The sequence below is a fragment of the Chionomys nivalis genome, chromosome 15 (assembly GCF_950005125.1).
Source record: "Chionomys nivalis chromosome 15, mChiNiv1.1, whole genome shotgun sequence".
NCBI lineage: Eukaryota > Metazoa > Chordata > Mammalia > Rodentia > Cricetidae > Chionomys > Chionomys nivalis.
In genome coordinates this window covers 39,358,789-39,383,684 of record NC_080100.1, presented here as the reverse complement: position 1 = coordinate 39,383,684, position 24,896 = coordinate 39,358,789, and the positions used below count along the sequence as shown (strand labels likewise).

Genomic DNA, 24,896 nt, shown 5'->3' with positions numbered 1-24,896 from the left:
AAGTAGGAGGAATAAAAGTAGTTCTTCCCCATTTTTTTCTAAAAAATGCAGCAAGGAAAGAATGTTCAGTAAAACACTACACAAAGAAATTATATAATAAAACACTCTTGAGAACCGATTGGCCCAAACTCCAACTGGTTAGGTTTTCTTTCTAAACAGAAGACAGAGTGCCACCCACTGACAATTTGGTGAATTTAGCTGAGATGCACACACTTAACTCCTTTCAATATGAAAGTGAGCCATTATAGTAAGCTTAACTCATTTTTGCATTTCAAGTATTTTCTTAAATACTCAGATCCACTGTCCTCAGAATTCCTATTAGGAAAAGTTAGCAATAAAGTATTAAAGCCATGGAACTCATAACTAATAGCAATGCAACAGATTGTAAAACCCAAGACACTATCACCTGAAACTAATCAGCAAAAAGCAAGTCAACAAGCACAGAAGGTAGGACACAAACAGGACAACAAGTTCCTTCGAGCAACAGCATGAAAAAGAGAAAGAAAGACAGGAGTGAATGCTACTCTTCTAAACTAATTAAAAGATTCTGAGACAGTGCACTTCAGGCTTAAAGTAATCTTATAAAAATATCTTTGAGAAGAGAATAATTAAATAAGACAGGAGTATTATTTTTTTTACTTTCCTTAGATGTGATACATTAAATGATCAAAGAACAGTTTTTATAATAAGCAAATAGGAAGATAGAAACCAAGTATGATGGTACATGCCTGTAATAATCCCAGCACTTGGAGAGTAGAGACAGGAAGATCAAGAGTTGGTCATGAGCTGGAGACATCACTCTGCAATAAAGAACACTTGCTGCTCTTTCAGAGGACCCATTTTTGGCACCTAGCACACACATGGTGACTCATAACCATTTATAACTCAGTTTCCAGGGGATCCAACACCCTCTTCTTATCTCCTTGGACACCAGAAACACAAGCCATATACACACATACATGTAGTCAAACACTCATATGGATAAAATAAAAATAAAAATTTTAGGGGGAGTTGGGACAATCTGACTATTGCAGTCTTGGCTGTTCTGGAACTTGATATGTAGACCAGGCTGCCCTAGAACTAATAGATCACCCTGACTCTGTTTGGCTAAATAAATCTTAAAAGAAAACAAGAGTCAGCTATGGGACTGGGTCTTTAATCCCCACACTCAAAGATAGAAACAGATGGATCTTTTTTGTTTGTTTGTTTCAGTATTTTATGATTTTTTTTTCTTCGTGGCACATGGATAAAACTTTCCAAATTTTTACAATCATTTGCGTTTAGAAAGAAGGCTCCTTGTTAGCACAAGACTAGCCTGGTCTACCCAGTGAGTTCCAAGACAGCTATATTGGGTGTGTATGGGGGGAGGGGGATGATCATCCTATACTACATACCAAGTTTAGGGCCAGCCAAAGCTACATGAGACCCTGTCTCAAAAGAGAAAAGGTGGCATTAAAACATGCCAAGAGCTGGTTGCCTCCATAGGTTAAAGGCAAGTTCCTAATACAGAAGACAATATGCACTTCAAACATAAAACCCAGAGGACCTGAGCAGGATCTGACTCTAAAGCCTCCTCCTTGAAGACTAGTTTTCATAGGTGGCGCACGCCTTTAATCCCAGTACTCAGGAAGCGGAGGCAGGTGGATCTCTGTTGAGTTTGAAGCCAACATGATCTACAAACAAGTTTCAGGACTGCCAGGGCTGCTGTTTGTTATCCAGACAAACCCTATCTCAGGAGATAGATAGATAGATAGATAGATAGATAGATAGATAGATAGATAGATAGATAGATAGATAGATAGACAGACAGACAGACAGACAGACAGACAGACAGACAGACAGACAGACCGACCGACCGACCGACCGACCGACCGACCGGAAGGAAGGAAGGAAGGAAGGAAGGAAGGAAGGAAGGAAGGAAGGAAGGAAGGAAGGAAGGAAGGAAACTAAAGTGCTCCTTGAAGGCTATCTTGTTGTTCTAGTAAGCATTATCAGAGGAAGAGTTTCTGTAGGTTACCAAAATAAGATGAGGAGTGCTAACTAGCAAAACCACTCTTAACTGTTGTCTTCCTAGTGAGCTGCAACAGCTATCTTATCCCTCAATGCCACAAAGCTGGATCCTTTCCTGCCACCTACTACTTACAGACAGTCTGTGTCTGTAGATTCAGCTAATCTAGTACACAATGAGAGGTGCTAGTTAACTTTCTCCAAAATATTTCTAGCTCTAGGCATTCTTCAAAAATAAAAAAACTTTCCATAAAATTTTTGTTTTATACTTTGTTTTATACTTTTATTTAATTTTGTTTTGTAGACACAGTCTTATTACATGGCCTAGCTGGCTAGGAACTCACAAGGAAGCCAGGCTGACCTCAAACTTACAGAGATCCACTAGCCTCTGTCTCTCTCAGGTGCTGGGATTAAAAGCATATGCCACCATGCCCATCTTAAATATGGTAATTTCTAAGCATGACTCTTCTTCTATTATTTTTGGGACGCTCTGTTTTTGTAATGCTGGGAACAGAATCCAGATCCTTGTACTTGCTAGTAAGCACTCGATTGCTGTGCTATATCCTCAGCCTAATTGTTCAGTTAACAGTTACTGAGCACCAACCACCATGTCCAGTTTTCTAGGCTAATTAGCACAACTACAACAAAAGTAACACTGCAGTGATCTGAACATTCACCACAATGTGATAAATAGTCCAGCAGGTTTAGCATCAGAGGCTAGGTAGACACCTGCATTTCAGACAATAAAGAAAGGAATTAAAACCACACTAGATGAAGATCAACCAAAACACTTAAGAGGCTGCGTTGACTAAAAACAAGTATCTGAAAATCAAAGCAACATATAAGGAGAAACTATAGTTTTAAAAAGCCAAAACAATTCATACTTTTATTGATGGGTAATATTTAATAAAGGTCAGCTGTAGCCCTAAATGTTCTACACATCTGACTCTGAGAAAATTTTTCATAGAAAAGCAAGTCAAAGTTTAAAACGTTAGAAGTGGGAATAAAGGTAAGGAAATTCAAAGAAAGATTTGAGTAGATAAACTGTCCATTACTTTAATTCTGAATACTAGAAATAAAGCAAGAACAACTGGGAGTTGCAGTGCACGCCTTTAATCCCAGCACTCGGGAGGCAGAGACAGGTGGTTCTCTGTGAGTCTGAGGCCAGCTCTACCTACATAGTGAGTTCCAGACCAACCAAAGCTACAAAATGAAGCTCTGTAGGCCAGATGACTCAGTAGTTAAGAGAATTTGTTCTTGGAGAGAACCCAGGCTCGATTTCCATAGCTCATGTGGTAGTTCACAACCATCTGTTAACTATAGTTCCAATGGATTTGGTGTCCAATTCTGACTTCCAAGAACATCGGGCAAACATATGATGCACATACATACATGTAGGCAAAACACTCATACATGTACAATAAAAATAAATCTATAAAATAGTTTTAAAATAAAATAACAGAAATCAAGCTAACATGAAAAAGAACAGCAAAGTAACCAATCCTATGATTATCAAAAAGAATTTCTTTTATACAACATTCTTAGAATAACACGATAGGGTATTTAAAGCAAATAGCTGGTAATAAAGATAATAAAACGGAATCCTAGCTTAAACTTTCTAAGAATTACTATCTAGGAAGACCAGCATGGTGCAACATGCACATAACCCTAGCATTTAGGAGGTAGAGACAAGAACAGGAGTTAAAATCACCTTTGGCTGTTTAACATGTCTAAAGCCAGGCTGAGCTGGGGAAGAAGGGAAAGTAGAAACAGAAGAGAAGGGGGAGAGCAAGAAGAGAAGGAAAATGTCATAACCCAAGATTTGCACGCCACAACCTCAAGAGTAAGAATCCCAAAAGTGCTGTTCTAAAACCTCATCTGTTAGTGAAAGACTGAAAATTAATGTGGATCTGTTGTAGCAGCAGCTGCTGTTTCATCTTTATTACGTTGCTGTGTTGTCTACAACTCCTAGTCTCAAGCAGATCTTGGCCCTTAGCCGGTATGTAACTGAAACTATCTATACATACCACTGCACCTGTCAAAAACGAAATGTATTGAACAAGGATTTGAAACAGCCCCAAAATACCCGCTTCACTCTTCCTCATTTCCCTAAACTATCCTCAAAAAAGAGGTACTCCCCTGGGCACCAACAACAAAACAAAGTCTTCAGGGACAAAAGATTAGCTAGCTTTCTGTGGAAGGATAAGGCTTCACAAAGATTCTCTTCTGAAACTCTCTTCTCTGGACTCCCTCCATTAAACGGCCTCCTATTTTCCACAAGCTGCCAGCTCTTCAATTATCCCTTCCCATGTACAGCTAGGTATCTCCTTTAGGAATAAATAAAGCACCTCAACTTTACAACTCTTAGAATCAGTCAGGTGTTCTGGTTTAGAGCTCTGCCAAAACATCCTTTATTTTAAACCCACAGAGGAAGAGGAACAAAAGCATGGATGCAAGTGCATCTATACCCTAGAGCTTAAGCAGGAGGAAAAGGAGCTGTCAGAAGGCCTGGGAAAGGAGCTTAAGACCACACACTAAATAAAGAAGTGGAAGAAACCCTCTATCTGTTCAGGGAAAGCCTGTGCAATACAATACACCAAGACAAGAAAAAGGAATGGCTCAAAACAACAACTCCCTAAAAGTTCTCTAGCTTTATGGGTCCTATCATAAATTTTTTTAATTATGTGCTATTTTTCATAACTACCAAAGGTAAGCAAGAACACCAAAACAAATACCTGAAAATTCAGTGATATCATAATGTCACCATGAACAATATGAAATTGTTATTTTGAAAGGTCAAAAAACAGTCAGATCCAAAACCATACCAAGAACAGTAGAGAAAGTAATACTTGGTAAAGACTAACAAACCTGATACAGTCTGAATGCACTGTGCCCTATGGACTGGCTCAACTATGGGATAAACCAGCTGGGTGTGGTGTGCACATCTGTAACCCCAGCACTTGGGAGATGGATGCATGATGATCAGGAATTCGGTCTTCCTCAACTACACAAAAAGTTTGAGGCCAGCCTGGACTACAAGAGACCATATCTAAAACAAAAATTAAAAAATAAAAAATAAAAATGAAAAGATGAATACTTGATCTATAGCTAATGGTACTATACAAAGTTTTGGAACCTTTGGAACTGTGGACAGGCTAGCAGAGTCAGTAGGGTGGGGACTAGCCTGAGCTCCACTTCCTGACCCATCAAGGTCTGAAGAGCCTGAATAAACTACATATGCCTGCCAACATCCACTCTGGTGCCTTCCCTACCATGATGGACTGAAACCAAGAGCCAAAAGAACTCCTCCCTTGAGTTGTTTCTGTCGAGCATTTCATCACTACGACAAGAAAAGTAACCAATACAATAATCCTTCAGTTACATCTCTACTTCCCATCACCAACGGTTGGAACATGCCAATCCTAATTCCTGAATTTCAACTCTGTAGCTGTTCCCTTTACCACTGCTTTCCTGAAGAGATTTATTATCACATCTGAACCACACTGACAATCTGAAACCAATTTCTTTGCTTTCAAACTGTTTCCTATCTAGCGAATCTCCTCACTGACACCTAAGTCATCTTTCCAATCATACCACTGCAGTTTAAGATGAGAAAGAATTCATGATCTTTCCAAAAACAGCAATACATGTAAAATGACAGTCATCTTTATACAAGTAGCATTATTTTCATAATCAAATGTAATTATAACTTACATCATAAAACAGTTTTCTGTCAGCAGCCAGGCGTTTCGATGCCAGTGTCTTGGTAACGTGGTAGAAAGTAAGTAGTGCTCTGTGCTGTCGAAGATCATCCTGGACCTTCACAGACTCTACCAGAGTGGGGATCAGCTCAGGCCATTGTCTAGGACAATCTAATCGAGCAACTTTGGCAATCAGTACTGCAATCTGAGTTGCAATCTAAAGGAAAAAAAAGTAATGATCAGAAATAATTATAAAGTCAAGGCAAGGGATAAAAATACACTCATGTTTTAAAAGTACCTCTTAGGAATTAACTATGTTTAACAAATATGATTAAAATCACACTAAACTACTTAGGACAATGGTCTTCAAAGAACAGTTCACAGACTCCAAGATCTATGAAACATTTCTAATTACACATTGGTAAGTCTTCCTTTTTTTTTTTTTTAATCTCTCTTGAGTTTTGTAGGTGGAGTGACATGTAACTCAAAATGGCCTCAAACTTACAACCTGCCTCAGTCTGTAAAGTATTGAGATTACAGGTGAGTGTCACCATCCCCAGAAAGGTAGATTTTGTTTGTGTAACTTTTGCAAAAATAACATATCAAATTAAGTACATGAAAAAGCGTATGTGGAAATTTAAGTTCTCGTTTCAATACTAGACACTCAAGAGAAAAAAGTTACTCTTCTCACTAAATGTTTCTTGTTCTGAGAATAGCTATTGTTCATTTCCAAAAATTATTATTTATACTAAGTATAGTTTATTTTTAAATTCATTAATTCTTTTAAAGTCCTGGTTTTAATTTCGAATACAATCACTATCAACAGATACGCTCCTCTGAGTTCTTAAACTGTAGCAGTATAAGCCCGTTCTTTGTCCACACATTTAAGCAGCACTGCCTGAAGAACAGAAAGGAGCATCATCAGCTACTAGATACTTGAGGACAAAGATCCGTGTTTTATCCTCAGTCACTCAAACCCTTCCACAGCCCCCAGTAAACAGCACCACTCTCCCTTATCCTCATGTTCTTTGAAAGGAATCATAAAATAGATGCCACTTACTGCAGTGGTTCTCAACCTTTCTGGTGCTCTGACCCTTGAATATAGTTCCTCATGTTGTGGTGACCTCCAAACATTAAATTATTTTCATTGCTACTTCATAACTGTAACCTTGCTACTGTTATGAATCACAAAATAAATATCAATGTTTTCCGATGGTCTTAGGTGACCCCCGTGAAAGGGATATTCTAACCCCAAGGGGTCACAACCCACAGGTTAAAAACTGCTAACTTAACAGGCCATAATAAAACTACATTAGAAATACAGCTAGATACAGTATTCAAAATTTTCACATCAAATATAATACTTTAGAAATACTTAAGAACTTTAAACCTGTACACAAAATTTAATTTACTCTTAGAAGAAAGTTTAACACTGGGAGAAACCAAAAAAATAAAATAAAACCAAAGTAAAACCATATGATCTATGATTTATCTGCTATTGGGTACTGGGAATTAAAAATGTGATGGATACAGAAATCTAAAGTCAATCCTGTGGTCTTCAAAATAAAGAAGTAGGTTAATTGAATTATTAAAATTAATTGTTGGTGTCTAATAACCCCATGTTAAAGGCATGTAACAAACCATGTATTAAATCAAATTTATAGAGAGTAAAACCACAATAAGCAGGTGTGGTGGCACATGCCTGTAATCCCAGCACCTGGAAATCTGAGGCAGGATGACTTCAAGCAGAAGCCAGCCTGGGATCCATATGAGAACCTATCTCAAACATTCCTTCCCTAAGACAAAACAAAACAAAACAAAAACAAAAAATCTTTTAAGAAACAGAGAAAGGGCAATTATTTTAAGATTTCCATTAAATACTGTCTTAAAAACTAAGGAAGTTGCCAGGCAATGGTGGTACAAGCCTTTAATCCTGGCACTCGGGAGGTAGAGGCAGGAGGATCTCTGTGAGTTCGAGTCAGCCTGGTCTACAATTCAAGTTCCATAACAGCCAGGATTGTTTTACAGAGAAATCCTGTCTCAAAAAAAAACAAAAACAAAAACAAAAATCAAGCAAACAAAAAAGCCCTAAGGAAGTTAAAAAGTATGAACTATATACTGCAAAGTAACATGAATTTTGTCATTAACTGTCAAATCTAGCCATAATCTTAACAGCTCAAAGTCTAAGTCAGCAGAGAAGCTGTGACTTAGCATTACAAACGTAAGCACTACAAACAGACGCAATGAGTTAAGGGACTCTTAAACTTCTTGGCAGGAGGGAGAGGCATGAAAACATAATCTTATGTAGCTCAGGATGGTCTCCAATTTGCCATGTGACTAAAGATGAGTTTCTGATCCCCCTGCCTTTACCTCCTGTATACTAGCAATCTAGGTGTGCACCACCATATGCAGCTAGGATTTTACTTTTAATCCGAAAACAAAATTTGTTTGGTGATACACTCCTTTAATTCCAGAACTCCAGGAGACAGAAGGCAAGTGGATCTCTGTGAGTTCTATGCCAGCCTGGTCTAAGTATTGAGTTCTAGGACAGCCAGGAATTCACAGAGAGACCCTATGTCCAAAAAAAAAAAAAAAAGAAGAAAGAAAGAAAAAAAAAGGAAGGGGAGGACATTCCCAGCTTTCATTTCTTCATTTTCTCACTGACCTGGTTTATTGGTTCATTAAAGTTGGTGATGAGTCCTGCACGCAATGTTGACTTCTCCTCTTCTGAGAGAGCACTGTAAAAAAGTAAATTTATTATCAAGAAAATGTCACCCAGTAGTGAATGAGAAAAGAACTGCTATTAATTTTTTATCAATAAAACACCTTTAAATACATGGCTCCCATTATTTAAATGCTGGCACACATCAAGCGAAAAGCCTAAACCTTCTTCAGAAGTGAATAAACAAAAAGTACAATACAGTAACAAATCCATAATAATAATGAAATATGTTTATGTTCATCTTTACTAATATAAAAAGAGCTATCTACAAAAAAGAATTAACAGTTACACACTTCTGGCTTCTGTCATAAATTCTTTCTATAAAATTTTACAAATAGGAACTGGAGAGATGGCTCATTGTTTAAAAGCACTGCCTACTTCTCCAAAGGACCAGGTTCAATTTCCAGAACCTACACAACAGCTCCTTGGCATCTATATCCAATTCCATTAGATCTGATACTTTCTTCTGGTCTCTGTAGGCACTAAAAACATACATGGTACACAAAAATACATGCAAGCAGGAAAAATACCCAGACATATAAAATAAGAAATAAAAGTTTAAATTTGCAGGTAAAGAGATTCAAAATCAAAGAATATTTGTTAGAAGACTCTTCTAAAACTCAATATAAGCTTGGCGGTGGTGGTGCACGCCTTTAATCCCAGCACTCGGGAGGCAGAGACAGGCGGATCTCTGTGAGTTCGAGACCAGCCTGGTCTACAAGAGCTAGTTCCAGGACAGGCACCAAAGCTACAGAGAAACCCTGTCTCGAAACAAACAAACAAACAAACAAACAAACAAAAAACTCAATTTAAATAGCTGGTGCGACCCGTCAACAGGAAAAGACACTTGCTACAAGCTTGACAACACAGACTCACATCATAAAAGGAAAAAACTATTACAAATTGTCCTCCATCTCCACATGTGCACCACGGCATTCAAAAAGCGAAGCATAAGTGTACACACATACACAAATAAATAAATGGTTTTTAAAAAAACTAGAAAAGCAAGTTGGATGTGCATCCTAGTGAGCACCCTTAATCCTAGCACTGTAGAGAGAGATGCAAGACAATTTCTGAATTTGATACTAGCCTGATCTATGTAATGAGTTCCAGGCCGGCCAGCCAACCAGCCAGAAAGATAGATTGGATAGATGAGATAGATGAGATGAGATGAGATAGATAATAGATCAACTTAGTCTTCTATTTTACATCTTTGCAAAGGATAAACATAACACTAAAAAAAATTAACTACATACAAAGAAACTATAGAGCTAAATAGAGAAGTTACTATAGAACTTATATATTACCAAATTTTAAATTGTTTCAGTATTTTGACTTTTTTATTTTTATTTTTGCTCATCTGGTTTTGAGACTGGGTCTTATTACATTGCCCAAACTGTCCTCAGGCTCAAAATCCTCCTGCTTCAAGTTTTATAACAAATGTGTAATATCACCATTACACATGTCCGGCTTTTATGCTATCTTTTCCCCCCCTTTGGTATTTTGAGACAGGGGTTTCTCTGTAGCTTTGGAGCCAGTCCTGGAACTAGCTCTGTACACCAGGCTAGCCTCAAGCTCACAGAGATCCACCTGTCTCTGACTCCCAAGCGCTGGAATTAAAAGTGTGCAACACCACCACTCAAACCTATATTACCTACTTTTAAATTAAAATTTAATCTTCATTTTACTGGTTCCCATTCTACCTATGACAGTGTGTCTATTATGAGACAAATGACTTCAGAAAGATTAACCACAAATATTTATACAACTTTTAAAAACTTTTAGGACCAACAAGATGCCTTGGTGGGTAAACACCACTCAAGTCTGACAAGTCTGATTTCTCGAAACCCAGAAAAAGGAAGGAGGAGAGAACAGCTCCACAATGCTATCCTCTGATCTCCACAAGCAGAGAATGGAATGCACACAACCACAGATCAGGCAGGCAGGCACACATTAATAAATACACTTTAAATAAATTTTAAGCAAAGCATATATTATGAGCTAAATTATATCCCACAAAATAAAATATTCAAGTTCTCTAAGTCAACTATCTTTGAGTACAACTTTATTTGGAAATACTATAGTCTTTGTAAATTTAATCACATTAAGACAAAAATCATTTTGCATTGATAAGCTCTATTCTGATACTGGTATTTTTCTTTTTGTTGTTTTGGTTTTTAATATTTATTTATTTACTTATTATGTATACAATATTCTGTCTGCATGTATGCCTGCAGGCCAGAAGAGGGCACCAGACCTCATTACAGATGGCTGTGAGCCACCATGTGGTTGCTGGGAATTGAACTCAGGACCTTTGGAAGAGCAGGCAATGCTCTTAACCGCTGAGCCATCTCTCTAGACCCCTGTTGTTTTGACACAGGGTCTTAATATATAGGCTATGCTGACCTGAAACTTACTATGAAGTCCAGAAGGCCTTGAACTTAAATCCTATGTCAACCTCCCAAGTGCTAGGATTATAAGCCTGCACCTCCATGTCTGGTCTAGTGTTCTTAGAAGAAGAAAATGTAGACACAGAATCAGGAGATTTGGCAAAGGTATGTGACAATAGAGGAAAAGATTAGAGTCATTCAACCTCATAGCCAGAAACACCTAAAATCACTGGCCACAATCAGAAACTAGAAAGTATCAAAGACTAATCCTGTGGGTCTTCAAAAAGAGCAAACTTGTTGATTTTGTATTTCTTGCTACCTATTCCGTAAGAGAATAAAATTCTGTCATCTTAAAGCACTCAGTTTCTGGTAAGACAGCCTGAAGAAACTAACAACCACAAAACAAAACAGCCATTCATGTCAGAGGAATTAGGTCTCAGAAGAAAGGATTGAACTGTGATGAACCAATATAGCCTCTCCTCCCTTTGGTACCCAACCAGAAAGTAAAAAAAACTGAGAGTTGTAGCCAAGAGACTGAGGTGAGAGAGATTTGAACAGGCCTGGCAGCATTAGAGAGACATAAACAAAATTCAGTTGACAGAAAGCAGTATCTCAGTAGACAAATATACAAAGCTTGTAGTTAAAATCCCAGGAAAACCTGAGACACATAAAAGCCAAAAACCAAAATAACAATAAAAACGCCCTCAGTTGTTATACCAAGGGTAAGGTCATATTCTGTCTGCTTATCTAAATTCTTTCTGGAGAAAGATAACAGAGCTTAGAGCCTCTCCGATTGTAACCATACTATGTTCATCATCCAACCAAAGCTTATCAATAAATAAATAAAGTGACTAAACCCAAAACACAGACAGACACTATAGCCACCAAAATCACACTTAAAATAATTGTGTTTTTAAAATATGTACAAGATGGAGAATCTCACTGAACAACTAGAATCTGTTTTGTTGTTTTTGTTTTTGTTTTAGTATCAAAGAGAAATTTTAAAACTTAGAAACAGTAAGTCAAGCCGGGCGGTGGTGGCGCACGCCTTTAATCCCAGCACTTAGGAGGCAGAGGCAAGCGGATCTCTGTGAGTTCGAGGCCAGCCTGGTCTACAAGAGCTAGTTCCAGGACAGGCTCCAAAACCACAGAGAAACCCTGTCTCGAAAAACCAAAAAAAAAAAAAGAAACAGTAAGTCAGTGGAAATATACAGATTGAAACATGAGAAAAGCAGGTACTTCTGATTGAGCATCCACTGGTAACAATGCAAGAATCAGAAGCAGGAGGATAGGGAGTTCAAGACCAGTCTGGCTTATACAGTGAGACCCCGTCTCAAGTAGATACGCAAACAAATAAACAAATGAATAACTAAAAGTAGTTACTTCAAGCAGATGGAAAAGTGGACACTAAAGGGAAGAAAAACTCAAAGTTAAATTCAAATGAATACTGTTGATTAATATATCACTCTAAAATATAAATAAATAAAACTATGGGCCGGTGGAATAGCTCAATTCCTGGAACTCATATAGTAGAGAAGAGCACCACCTCCAAACTGTCATCTGACCTCCAGACTTGTGCCATGGCACATGCTCAACCACACACACACACAGAAGTCTTAAAAGAAAAAAAGTTATTTACTTACAAAAAATAACTGTAAATGAAACAAAGTAACAATGAAAAGAACATAATATATACAAATACCAAGCACAGATATAACATGCAAACACTAACCATACAGTAGCTGCTGTGGCTCTACCAGAATCAGACAAACTAGAGTTTAAGTCCAAACTCATAGTAAAGGGGAAGTTTTCACAATAGAACAACCTTGAATTTCCAGGAATCTATGACAGCCTAATATACAGAAAGAAAAAGTCTGTAAGAAAAGACTAGGCAAGTGCATGATATTTGGAGATTGGCAAATCTTTCAGAAAATTGTGGAAAAGGTTATAGAGATCAATAAAAAGAGAAGTCTTAAACAGGACAATTCACAAATCTTAGACATATACAAAACACTAGAATCTCCAATTGCAAAACACACAGTTTTCAAATGCTTCTCAAGTCATTAACGGTTCGACTTGCAGTATTTTAGCAAAACAAGAAAACATTTTTCAAAACAATAAAAACTAATTCAAGATCTTCATGTTTCAAAGATAAAATACTGTTAACTAACCCACCCGTCTGAAGAGCGGTCCCAGCTGCAGTCCTGGTATTGCCATGCCTGCTGTGTTCCCTGTAGTATACTAAATAAGTTTCTTATAAAAAGACAGAATTCAAAGAAAATTTTAAACATTTGATTTTTGTTTGTTTTGTGGCAGGGTCTCATTCTATAGACCTGGATAACCTAGACCTCATTATGTGACCCAGGCTGACCTCAAACTCCTAACAATCCTGTCTCCGTCTTGGTGTTGGAAATATAAGCATTAGCCACCATACACCATACCATGTTTTAAATGTTTACAAGGAGACAGGCAATGGCACAGGCCTTTAATCCCAGAACTGGGGAGGCAGAGGCAGGTGGGTCTCTGTGAGCTCAAGGTCAGCCTGGTCTACAGAGTGAGTTCCACAGGACACACAGGACAGTCAAGGCTACACAGATAAACCCTGTCATGAGAAAACAAGACAAAACAACAAAAAAATATGTACTGTATTTCAAGGTTTGTGCAACTGAACTGAAGTCATGATTACAAGAAATCTTAGTGTTCTAAATGTCCACACAGGTTAAGTATAATGTCCAAAATGCCTTAGAAAAAGTGTTTCAGATTATTTTTTCTGACTTTTAGATATATGCATATTCATAATATTATCTTGGAGTTAGAACCCAAGTCTAACATGAAATACATTCATGTTTCATGCATACCTAATACACAGAACCTAAAAGGTAACTTTAGACAACATTCTTAGTGCACTTACATAATTACTGAAATTTGTAACAAGGGGTCAGTTTGTAGAATATCCTTCTTGTGGTATCATAGCAGCAATCAAAAGTTTCAGATTTAGCAGCATCTTGGATTTTAGATACTTAGATTAAGAAAATTCTCACCAGGCGGTGGTGGCACATGCCTTTAATCCCAGCACTCGTGAGGCAGAGACAGGCGAATCTCTGTAAGTTTGAGGCCAGCCTGGTCTACAGAGCTAGTTTTTGAGAAACCCTGTCTCAAAAAACCAAAAACAAAATAGTTCTATTAACTTTTTAGAAACTGAATATCAATTTATCTAAGTTTTCATTTCAACAAGCTAGTAAGAGAACATTAAATCAGATCCAAAAATAGGAAACACATCAAATATTACTTTAAAAAAAAAAAAGGAGTAATTAAAAGAAAGACAAAAAGCCTGGTGGCACCAAACAGGAATTCCAAAGCAGATCCACATAAAAAGTCCATGATACAACTACGGTGGCAAATGTCTACAATCCTAGCACTTAGAAGAGGAATTTGACAGTAGCCTGCAGTTTGATAGACTTTAAAATAATAATAATGTGAATTTGAAAAAAAATTTAAACTAGGAAGAGGGAAAAGTGTTTGATGTGTAAAAAGTTACCAGTGTACTACAGTGGAAAAGGGTGTATGGTACTATACCTACTTCACATATGCACTGTGAACCACAACCAAGTCTTATTAGCAAACTTGTAAAGCACTCCAGTTAAAATTAATTCAGACTACATCCCAAATTGAACCTAATAGCATCTACCTATGACCCATTTAAACTGAATGATATATGAAAATAATATATAAGCTTAAGTCAGGTGATTTTCATCCTATGAAGATAATGGTCAGAATAAAAATTTTACCAAGTTAACAGTAAAAGTACAAACTTTGAAGTGCTTCAAATCTGCAGATAAAATCAATTACTAATCTGCCATTCTTGTTTGCTTTATAAGTGTATTCCTCTTCATGCCTACTTTTACCTCAATACACTAAAAGGCAATTTAACTATTTAATACTATAATTCCTTCTTTAACTAATTCAAGCTAGCTTAAGGCAAAATTTAGCCAGGCATAGTAGCACATGCCTGTAGTCTAAGAACTAAGAGGCACAAGCAAGAGCTTAGCTGTTAAGCTCCAGGCCAGCCTGGTCTATGCAGGCTACATATCTAACTGCAGATATATAGCAAAACCCAAACAAACAAGCACACAAGTTCTCACCATTAACTGCTTCTTTTTCTCACCGAATCATCAATTACTCCAGAAATAAAAAGGGTTAGCTTCACATAATAGTCTAAAAACACTGCAGTTCCTTCTCATATCATTCTTGGGTAGGTTTTACAGACAGGCACTTTGAAGCACTCAGAATAAAACAAACTAAATTACTTATAAAAATGAAAACCTAAAGAGCTTTAGTGCCATCTACTGGAGACCACAGCTTATGTAATTTTTCACCAAAATTTATTTTCTAACTAAATTCCAAAGACATATTTATACTTCTTAGCCATAAATTACATAATGTGTTAATCAATTCTTAAGATGAATCTGCTCACTTTACCCCTGTATTACAGTTAAAACATCATCTAATGAAACTGCAAATGTATGCTATCCAACAATTCTTCCCAGAGAAAACACAAAACACAGAAATGAAGATTCAGCAAATAAGAACATAATAGAAGATTTCCTTTTCAAAATCAAAACATTTTACTTTTTTCTTTCTTTTTTTTTTTTTTGGTTTTTTGAGACAAGGTTTCTCTGTAGTTTTGAAACCTCTCCTGGAACTAGCTCTTGTAGACCAGGCTGGCGTCGAGCTCACAGAGATCCACCTGCTTCTGCCTCCTGAGTGCTGGGATTAAAGGCGTGCACCATGACTACTCAGCACGTTTTACTTCTTTAAGATGATTTAGCAACATAGCTTGATCTTCAGATCCTCAGAAGCTGAAAATCAAGACAGGAAGGAAGGTAGAACACACATATATGCATGCATGCATACATACGTACATACGTACGTACACACCTGTGGAATAGGAAGATACAAATCTATGAAAGATAGCAGTAACATTTCTTCGGGAGTTAGAACACTTTTTGGACTTTTTTCTTTTATGTATCAAATGTTTTGCAAATTTCCATTTCATCCTTGCAAAAATCACACTAACATCTCTGTTGTCCCAGTTAAAAACTTGACACATTATTCTGATTACACAGGTAGAGTATTATTTTTCTTAAATTTGGAATGCATTACAATTGGGACTGAGGGAACTTACTGAGGTGCTACACGTCTCCAGTAACGATCAATTCCATGTTTAAAATACAGCACAGCAAGCCACCTGACATTTATATCAAGGGTGTGGTTCGTAAAAATATTCTGTGAATGAAAAAACAAATAATGTTAGAAGGAACATGTAATCTTTTAGAAGTACCAAAATAAAGCATGGATTTCTCTAACCGCTTTATTTTTTTAATGTGGGTATGTACTCAAGCATGTGTATGCGCATTCATTTTGTGGATGGTTTCATATGGAAGCCAGAGGACAACTCCAGGTGTCTCAGAAATGTCACTGCCTCCTTTGAGACAGGGCTTCTCATTGGCCTAGAGCTCACCAATTAGGCCAGACTAGGATCATCCTGTCTCCAGCCCTACCACACCTGGCTTTTTTTTTTTTTTTAAGTTTTTTGAGACAGGGTTTCTCTGTAGCTTTGGTGCCTGTCCTGGAACTAAATCTTGTAGACCAGGCTGGCCTCGAAATCACAGAGATCCACCTGTCTCTGCCATCCGTGTGCTGGGATTAAAGGTGAGCGCCACCACCACCCGGCCACACCTGACATTTTTACACTGAGTTCTGGGAATAAAATTCAGGTCCTCTGTAGTGATATTTTATTTGTATTTTAGTAAGTAAAGCTTGCCTGAAGATCAGAGTGCAAAGCTAAGCCATTAGAGGTTAGGGAGTGGTGGCTCACACCTTTAATCCCAGCATTAGGGAAGTGGGGAGAGGAATATAAAGGGAACAGGAACTCACGGAAGCATGGTGTCTTAGGTTTGGTAGAAACTCCTATATCTGTCTCTCACGGGAGCATGGTGTCTTAGGTTTGGTAGAAACTCCTATATCTGTCTCTCACGGGAGCATGGTGTCTTAGGTTTGGTAGAAATTCCTATATCTGTCTCTGGGTTTTTATTATTCATGCTACAGGTATCCAACAACACTTCACCAACTTTACCAAACAGCCCTATGTGTTTCATTTTTGAGAAAATATCTCATATATTTCATACTGGTCTCAAACTTGTTATATAGCCAATAATGACTCTGAACTTTGTGCCTCTACTTCCAGATGCTGGGATCACAGAAATGTGCCACCATGCCCAGTTTATGAGATGCTGAGGACAGAACCCAAGGCTCCATGCATGCTAGGCCAGTACTCTAGCAATTGATCTATGACCTCAGCCCAGATTTTTTACTGATTTTAAATTTAATCACTACATATGTCATATGTACATATTCTTAAAATATATATTCTACAGTCTAGACTAAGAAAGCAGGCCTACTTAGCCAGATATTACCTAAAACCTCAGCATCAAGAATACTAAGGCAGGTACATCTCAAGTTTCAGGTCAGCCTAAGATATATAGTGAGACCTGGCCAACCCCATCAAAGAAGATAGCATACCTATTCAATAGCATTTAACTAAGTTTAATCAACAGATGAACATGTAAAGATTCATAATATTCTTTCAAGTACGTTGGAAAATTTCCTTGATAAAAAATCAGAAGTAACAATATATATGAACAGAGAGAAGAGATAAAAAATGAGAGAGAGCCCACTGAAATAAATATGTTCTAAATTTAAAAAGAAAACGTAGTTAGGCATGATGCCACACACATATAATCCCAGCATTTAAAAGGCAGAGGCAAGATAATGGCAGCAAAGTTAAAGTGTTCAAGTCTAACCAAGGATACACAACAAGATCTTGTCTCAAAAATAAATGGATAAATAAATAATAGGTGCCTCCACAGCACAGATTCAAAGACCCTAAGGAGTCTAAGTCCCTGGGTTGTTAATACATGTTTGACATTGTAATGGGTAATCTTGACAGGATCCAAAATCACCTGGGACACAAGCCTCCAGGCATGCACATGAGGGATTATCTTGTTTAGAAAGGCCACGAGTCCTGCCTGTGATGTCTTATTTTGATTCGGTTAATTGAGATAAAACCTACTCGAAAAGTAGAGACACCATCTCTGGGTAAATGTCCTGGGCTGTAGAAACAGGAGAAAAGGTAGCTCAGCCTAACCATTCATTGCATTCTGCTTCCTGACCATGGATTCAATGTGAACAAGTACTTCAAGTTCCTGCTAGAATGTCTGCCCATCCACGATGGACCGTATTCTTAAACTGTGACTGAACCTTAATCAACTTTTCCTTCCATAAATTGCTTTTGTTAGTGCATTTTAATCACAACAATAGGAAACACAATATAAGAAAACGCAGTGAAATTGTGCTTTAATAAATAAAGCTTGCCTGAAGATAAGAGTGCAAAGCTATCCACACAAGTCAGCCACACAGGGCAGGCAGTGGTGGTACACGCCTTTAATCCCAGCAGCCACACTAGTTTGCCACAGAGGCCGGACAGTTGTGGTATATGCCTTTAATCCCAGCACTAGGGAAATAAAAGGTGGGGTGAGACAGAAACTGTCTCTTTTCAGTCTAAAGGTTTCATAAAGGTAAGAGCTCTCCAGTGGTTGGCTGCTTTGCTTCTCTGATCTTTCAGCTTGATTCCCAATATCTGTCTCTGGGTTTTTATTATTCGTGCAATATCTGGCGCCCTATTTCACAGTAACAAGACTACTTACCAAAGCAATCATGCTTCTGGGGCAAGAGAAATGGTTCAACAGTTAATTAAGAACACTTGTTGCTCTTCCAGAGCACCTGGGTTTAGTACCCAGAATCCAAATGGAGGCTCACAACACTTTGTAACTCCAGTTCCAGAAGGATATGATGCAGTCGTCTGGCCTCCATGGGCACTGCATGCATGTGTACATATGTATACATGCCGGCACACACACTCAAAAAATTTAAAAAACAGAAACCAATCATACTTACAAATGAGTCTGACAGCACTTTTTGTTTGAATATTTGACAGGGTCTCACTATGTAGCTTGGCCTAGAACTCACTATATAGACCAGGATGACTTCAAACTCACAGAGATCCACATGCTTCTATGCCCTGAGTGTTGGGATTAAAAGTGTGTGCCACCATGCCTAACACGATAGCACTTTTAGTGATATAGTGAGATGTAATGTGAATAATTTATGTTAATTTACCCAATAATCCACACTGACACTGTCTTGTATGCAAGCTAAAGCAAGCAAGCTCATCTTAGTAACCAATGGGGAAATCTCTATTCCCCCTTAGACTTTAAAAATATCAGTTCAGGGGGCTGGAGAGATGGTTTGGAGGTTAAGAATACTTGTTAATCTTGCAGAGGGCATGGATTTAGTTTCTAACACCCATATTAGGTGGCTCAAAACTGTCAATAATTTCAGGAAGACAAAACGCCCTCTTCTGGGCTGGGTGATGGTGGCACAAGACCAGGTGGTAGTGGCACATGCCTTCAATCCCAGCACTCAGGAAGGCAGAGGCAGGTGGATCTCTATGAGTTCGAGGTCAAGCCAGGCGGTGGTGGTGCACGCCTTTAATCCCAGCACTTGGGAGGCAGAGGCAGGCGGATCTCTGAGTTCGAGGCCAGCCTGGTCTACAGAGCTAGTTCCAGGACAGGAACCAAAAGCTACAGAGAAACCCTGTCTCGAGATCGAGGTCAGCCTGGTCTACAGAATGAGTTCCAAGATTGGCTCCATACATAGCTACTGAGACTAAACAAAAACATCTTGGTCCAAGCCAGGCATGGTGGTACTTGTCTGTAGTTGTAGTACTTAGGAGGCAAAGACAGGTGGATCTCTATAAATTCCAGGCTACCCTAATCTACATAACAAGTTCCAGGCTCTTTCACAGTGGTTGCCTAAGACCATTAAAAAACACAAATATTTACATTACAATCCATAATATAGCAAATTACAGTTATAAAGTAGAAATGAAAATAATTTTATGGTTAGGGTCACCACATAAGGAACTGTATTAAAGGGTCATAGCATTAGGAAGGTTGAGAACCACTTCTCTAGAATGACAACCAAAGCAGCAGAAGACGTGCATACAACATTTTATACAAATGTCTATACATACAGGCTAGGTATGATGGCATATGACTGTAATCCCAACATTGTGGAGCTAAGACAGGAGGATTACTGAGTTTGAAGTCAACACCTGCCATACAACAAGAAATTGTCTCAATCCCCTCCCGCAAAGAGTCTGCACACATATACACAAATAAAACTACTTTTGAAAATGTAGCAATATAGCAATTAATGTATAAATAACACAAAGCAATACACGAAAATAGAAACACAGGAAAAATTAATTTAAGCAGTTATTAATAAGTCATATATTCACTCAGGAAGTAAGAGCAGGGAATAAGGAGTTCAAGACCACATTAAGGTACATAAGACCCATGCCTCAAAAACAAAAGAAAAAAAAAGCAAAGTAAAAAATATAAAAGATCCTGTCTAACAAAAATTTAAATTTCTAGATGGAAAAAAAACTACAGTATTCTGCCAGTCATGGGGGTGCATGCCAGGAGGCAGAGACACGAAGATATTCCTGTACTGGTGGTCGGTCTGGTCAACAAAACAAGTTCCAGGAAAACCAGGGTTACATAGTGAGAGCATGTCTTGACAAAAACAAAAACAATGTTTTAAAGTGAAATACACGATACAAGGGGAATCAGTTCAATGGTGAATACTTGCCTAGCATGCACCAGACCCTAGGTTTGCTGCCCATTACTGAGAAAAAAAAGAAAGCACCAAAACAGTACAAGGCAAGGCAGTTATGGAGCTCGCCTTTAATCCTAGCACTGGGAAGGCAGAGGCAGGCAGATCTCTGTGAGTTCAAGGCCAGCCTGGTCTACTGGGCTAATTCCAGGACAGCTAACACTGTTACACAGAGAACCCTGTTGCAAAATAACAAATGAAACAAAACAAAAATAGTAAGAGGCAGAGGCAGGCAGATCTCTGTGAGTTCCAGACCAGCCCAGTCTATACAGTGAGTTCCAGGGCAGCCAGAGCTGTTACATAGAGAAACCCTGCCTCGTAAAAAACACAAACAAACAAAACAGAAAAGGTTTTAATTAAATTACAGTAAGAACAATAAAAAGAAAATACCTAAAATGCTGATTCATCAATAACTGTAAAACATTCTCATGAGCCAACATTACCATGAGGACAGTGACAATGGCAGCCAATGTCCGCAGCAGTTTCACTAAACTAGCAGTCCATCTCCATACTTAAAGAACTAGTAAAATAACGGCACCCCCACTTTACTAAAGACAAACTATTTCAAGAACTACTCACCAACAACACTGAGTAGAAGCCTGGCTGTGTCTCCCACTGCTTCAGCTGCTCCTCAGCGGGCTTTAAAACAGCAGTATCCTGGCTGGTGGCCTGGGTTAAGACCTGGAGAACTACAGAACTAGCACTATTGAGATCCATGGAAGCCTGCAAAGGTAAGTCAGCACATCTGAGTACACAGTATATGTATTACAAACGGACAGTCACATAAACACTTTCTCCCCACCTGACCTCTACGTTTTCTATACTAGCTACATCACTACTTAAAACTCCCACAATTCCAATTACTTTTACTTAAATTATATTTCTAAAGGACATTGCTTTTATTGTTTCATAAATAAAAGTAAAGTGAGATTGGAGAACCGACATACACAAAACTACAAATTTCCAAATTCTGTTTTTTTGTTTGTTTGTTTGTTTGTTTTTTGGTTTTTCGAGAAAGGGTTTCTCTGTGGTTTTGGAGCCTGTCCTGGAACTAGCTCTTGTAGACCAGGCTGGTCTCGAACTCACAGAGATCCACCTGCCTCTGCCTCCCAAGTGCTGGGATTAAAGGCGTGCGCCACCACCGCCCAGCCCAAATTCTGATTAAATACCATTTCCTACCTCAACATCTGTTATCAAAATCATTTTAAAGATAAAATGCAAATGTAAAACATTACACAGAGAGAGAAACGCATACTCACTAATATTTGAAAAAAAAACTAAATTAACTACAATCCTTGCATATATCAAGACTCTGTCTCAGAAAAGAGAGAGAGGTAGGAAGATACTATTACATAGTAAACACTGTAAACCTTCCCCAAGGCATATGCTAAAATCTAATGCCTAATATCTTGGTATCTGGAGCTGAGAAGTTATTAAATCATCAGTACAGATCCCTCATGCATAGTCCAAATGCGCCTATAAGAGGACATTAGAGAGCCACCTTGTTCTTTCAGCCATATAAGGCTGCAATAAAAAGTCTGCAACCAGCAGATGGTCCTCATCAGTATCTAACTATGTCAGCACCCTGAGTTCAAGGCCAATATGGGCTGTGTAGTAAGGCCCTGTCTCAAACTATAAACAAGGCCAGTAGGATGGTAACACCAAGCCTGATGTGACCTGCACTCAACTCCCAGGACCAACTCCCACAAAGTAAGTATCTTATCTAACAAACCAAGAGCTACATAAAGTTAAGAAATGTGTATTCTTCGTCCATATATGCCATCGTAGATCATCACAGTACAAAGCGAGCAGATATGCTCACCTGCACAGAGATAGCACTGCTACACTGAGTTGAGCCCACCTACATCAATTACTAAGCAAGAAAATTCCCCCACAGACATGGCGATAGGGCAGCATGATGAAGGCCAATTCCTCAAATGAGGTTCCCTCTTCCCAAGAGACCAGTTTGTGTCACGGTAACAACTGAGCGAAGCATAACAACCCCTCAACTCAGATTTTCTTTTTTTTTTTTTTTTTTTTTTTTGGTTTTTCGAGACAGGGTTTCTCTGTGGTTTTGGAGCCTGTCCTGGAACTAGCTCTGTAGACCAGGCTGGTCTCGAACTCACAGAGATCCGCCTGCCTCTGCCTCCCAAGTGCTGGGATTTTCTAACGTCTGACAGCCTTAATATCTCAAGTGTGACACACCATATTTGGCCAAAGATTTCATTCATTAACAGCTATTTTTCATTACTCTTTGCCAGGTACTATTCTAGTTTCTAGGATACACTTGGAACAAAATTAAGTCCTTATTCTCTGGTCATTAAATTCAAATCAACAGGCTGTACTATAATGGTCTATATATCCTAACCTCTGCTGTGGGATGATGGTCTTTCTGGACGCTGTGAATAGGTGTTGCTCTCATTGGTTGACAAATAAAGCTGTTTTGGATAGAGCCAGGTGGAAAATCCAAGCAGAGATACAGGAGAAGAGTAGAGTCTGGGAGACACCAGCCAGCTGCCAAGGAAGCAAGACGTAGAAAATGACATAATGCTATAGCCACATGGCAAAACATAGATTAATAGAAATGTGTTAATTTAAATGTAAGAGCTATTAAGCCTTAGACATTGGTCGAGCATTTATAAGTAATATTAAGCCTCTGAGTGGTTATTCAGGAACTGCAAGGCGGGCGAGAAACAGATACATATGATCTTATAGCATTACTATATCTAAACTTACTTCTTTGATCAAATGAAACAGAACAACAAAACACTTCTGTTAAGTTAGTGAAATCTTTCTATCCAAATATGATGTGCCACACTTGAAATCCCGGCGTTCCGAAGACACAGAAGACCACTTCTAGTTTGAGACTGTCGCAGTCTACGTAGTATGTTCCAGACTACCGAGTAAAACACAATCTCAAAACACAGACAACAATGAAAAGTAACCAATCAATTTTTAATAAATCCTGATCTCTACATATAGTTGTGTAAATCAACAAAAAGCAGTCACTTCTCCCTTTTCAAGCCTCCTCAGTCTAACCTTCACAGAACATAACATTACTGGTATCAATCCCTGATAATTCCACTTACATTCACAGTCTTTAACAATGAAACAGCCTATATGAGCCGTGCACCACTCCAAAGAAATACAGTAAAGGAATCTTTGCATTCAATTCTACAAAGGGAAAAAGACAAGCTAAAATATACCATACAGATATGGTAAGCGTTATGAAGGAAAAACTCACAAGTTTACACTTTAGCAGGCATAGCAGAGCCTTCCCCTCACAGAGGACTGAACGAGATCCCTAGATCAGTGCATGCTGTGGCTGTCAGACAGGTGAAGGTTACATTCCCTACATAACATAATCCAAACTTATTTTAATCCAATTATTTTTGAAGAATTACAGTTTAGCATGAAACAGGGAAAGGGACTGTGGTGGTCTGAATGAAAATGGCCCCCATAGGCCCACAGGGACAGGCACTATTAGGAGGTGGGGTCTTGTGGCCTTGTGGGAGGAAACACGTCACTGAGGGTGGGCTTTGAGATTTTAGAAGCTCAAGCTGGGGGGGGAGGGGTCTTACTTTCTCTTTCTGCTGCTGCTGCTGCTGACCCAAATGGAGGACTCGCAGCTCCTTCTGCCTGCGTTCTGCCATACTTCCTACCATAATAAACAATGGACTTAAATTTCTGAATTCTAAGTCAACCCCAATGAAATGTTTTCCTTTGTAAGTCATGGTGTCTCTTCACAGCACTAAAACCCTAAAGCAGGGGTTTATAGAAAATTAAATTTATCTGCACTTTAAAATGAGAACTACCGACCTCCAGAACTATTAGAAAATAAATTTCTAGTGTAATATACCTCATCTGTAGGTAACACAGCAACAACACCTTTAAGGAGAAAGAAGAGAAAGTCAAAAGTTAATAGTCTCTGCAAGAAACAGAAAAGCATTATTGGGAACATACAGAATTACTAGGTTCCATAGCTACTATTTAAGAAACGTTCATTGTTGGGAGTGATGTGTGAGTAAGATATATCAGTGGACAGTCACAAAGATTATGAGAGTGACCAATCACTTTTTGATGGATCCAAGGTCACTCCGTGAGATGGAACCCACACCTGACACTGCTACAGGGACCAAAAGTTTGAGACTAGAGAGGTCATGGGCCTAGAGGAAAACTTACTGCTATCATTCTGTTACAGGAATAACAATAAAATGACTCCTAATAACATTCCACTATAATCACAGACCAATGTCTCGCTCAGCCCCCATCAGAGAA

At 38.4% G+C, this 24,896-nt stretch overlaps 1 protein-coding gene across 7 annotated transcripts in view; it reads right to left on the bottom strand.

Annotated features, from left to right (window-relative positions):
* Ipo11 (importin 11) overlaps nucleotides 1-24,896 on the bottom strand; it is a 148,201-nt gene that overhangs the window by 118,069 nt on the left and 5,236 nt on the right. For 2 of the 7 annotated variants that reach the window (XM_057789847.1, XM_057789848.1), the window contains exons 2-6: nucleotides 22,987-23,132; nucleotides 21,198-21,341; nucleotides 16,006-16,106; nucleotides 8,374-8,446; nucleotides 5,722-5,925 (exon numbers count right to left, since the gene is read on the bottom strand). In XM_057789847.1, the coding sequence (XP_057645830.1) occupies nucleotides 5,722-5,925; nucleotides 8,374-8,446; nucleotides 16,006-16,106; nucleotides 21,198-21,341; nucleotides 22,987-23,040 (576 nt within the window). In that variant the 5' untranslated portion in view covers nucleotides 23,041-23,132. Of the gene's footprint in view, nucleotides 1-5,721; nucleotides 5,926-8,373; nucleotides 8,447-16,005; nucleotides 16,107-21,197; nucleotides 21,342-22,986; nucleotides 23,133-23,354; nucleotides 23,459-23,707; nucleotides 23,770-24,896 lie in introns of those variants that run through there. The other 5 variants (XM_057789845.1, XM_057789844.1, XM_057789846.1 and 2 more) reach the window with 5 other exon arrangements.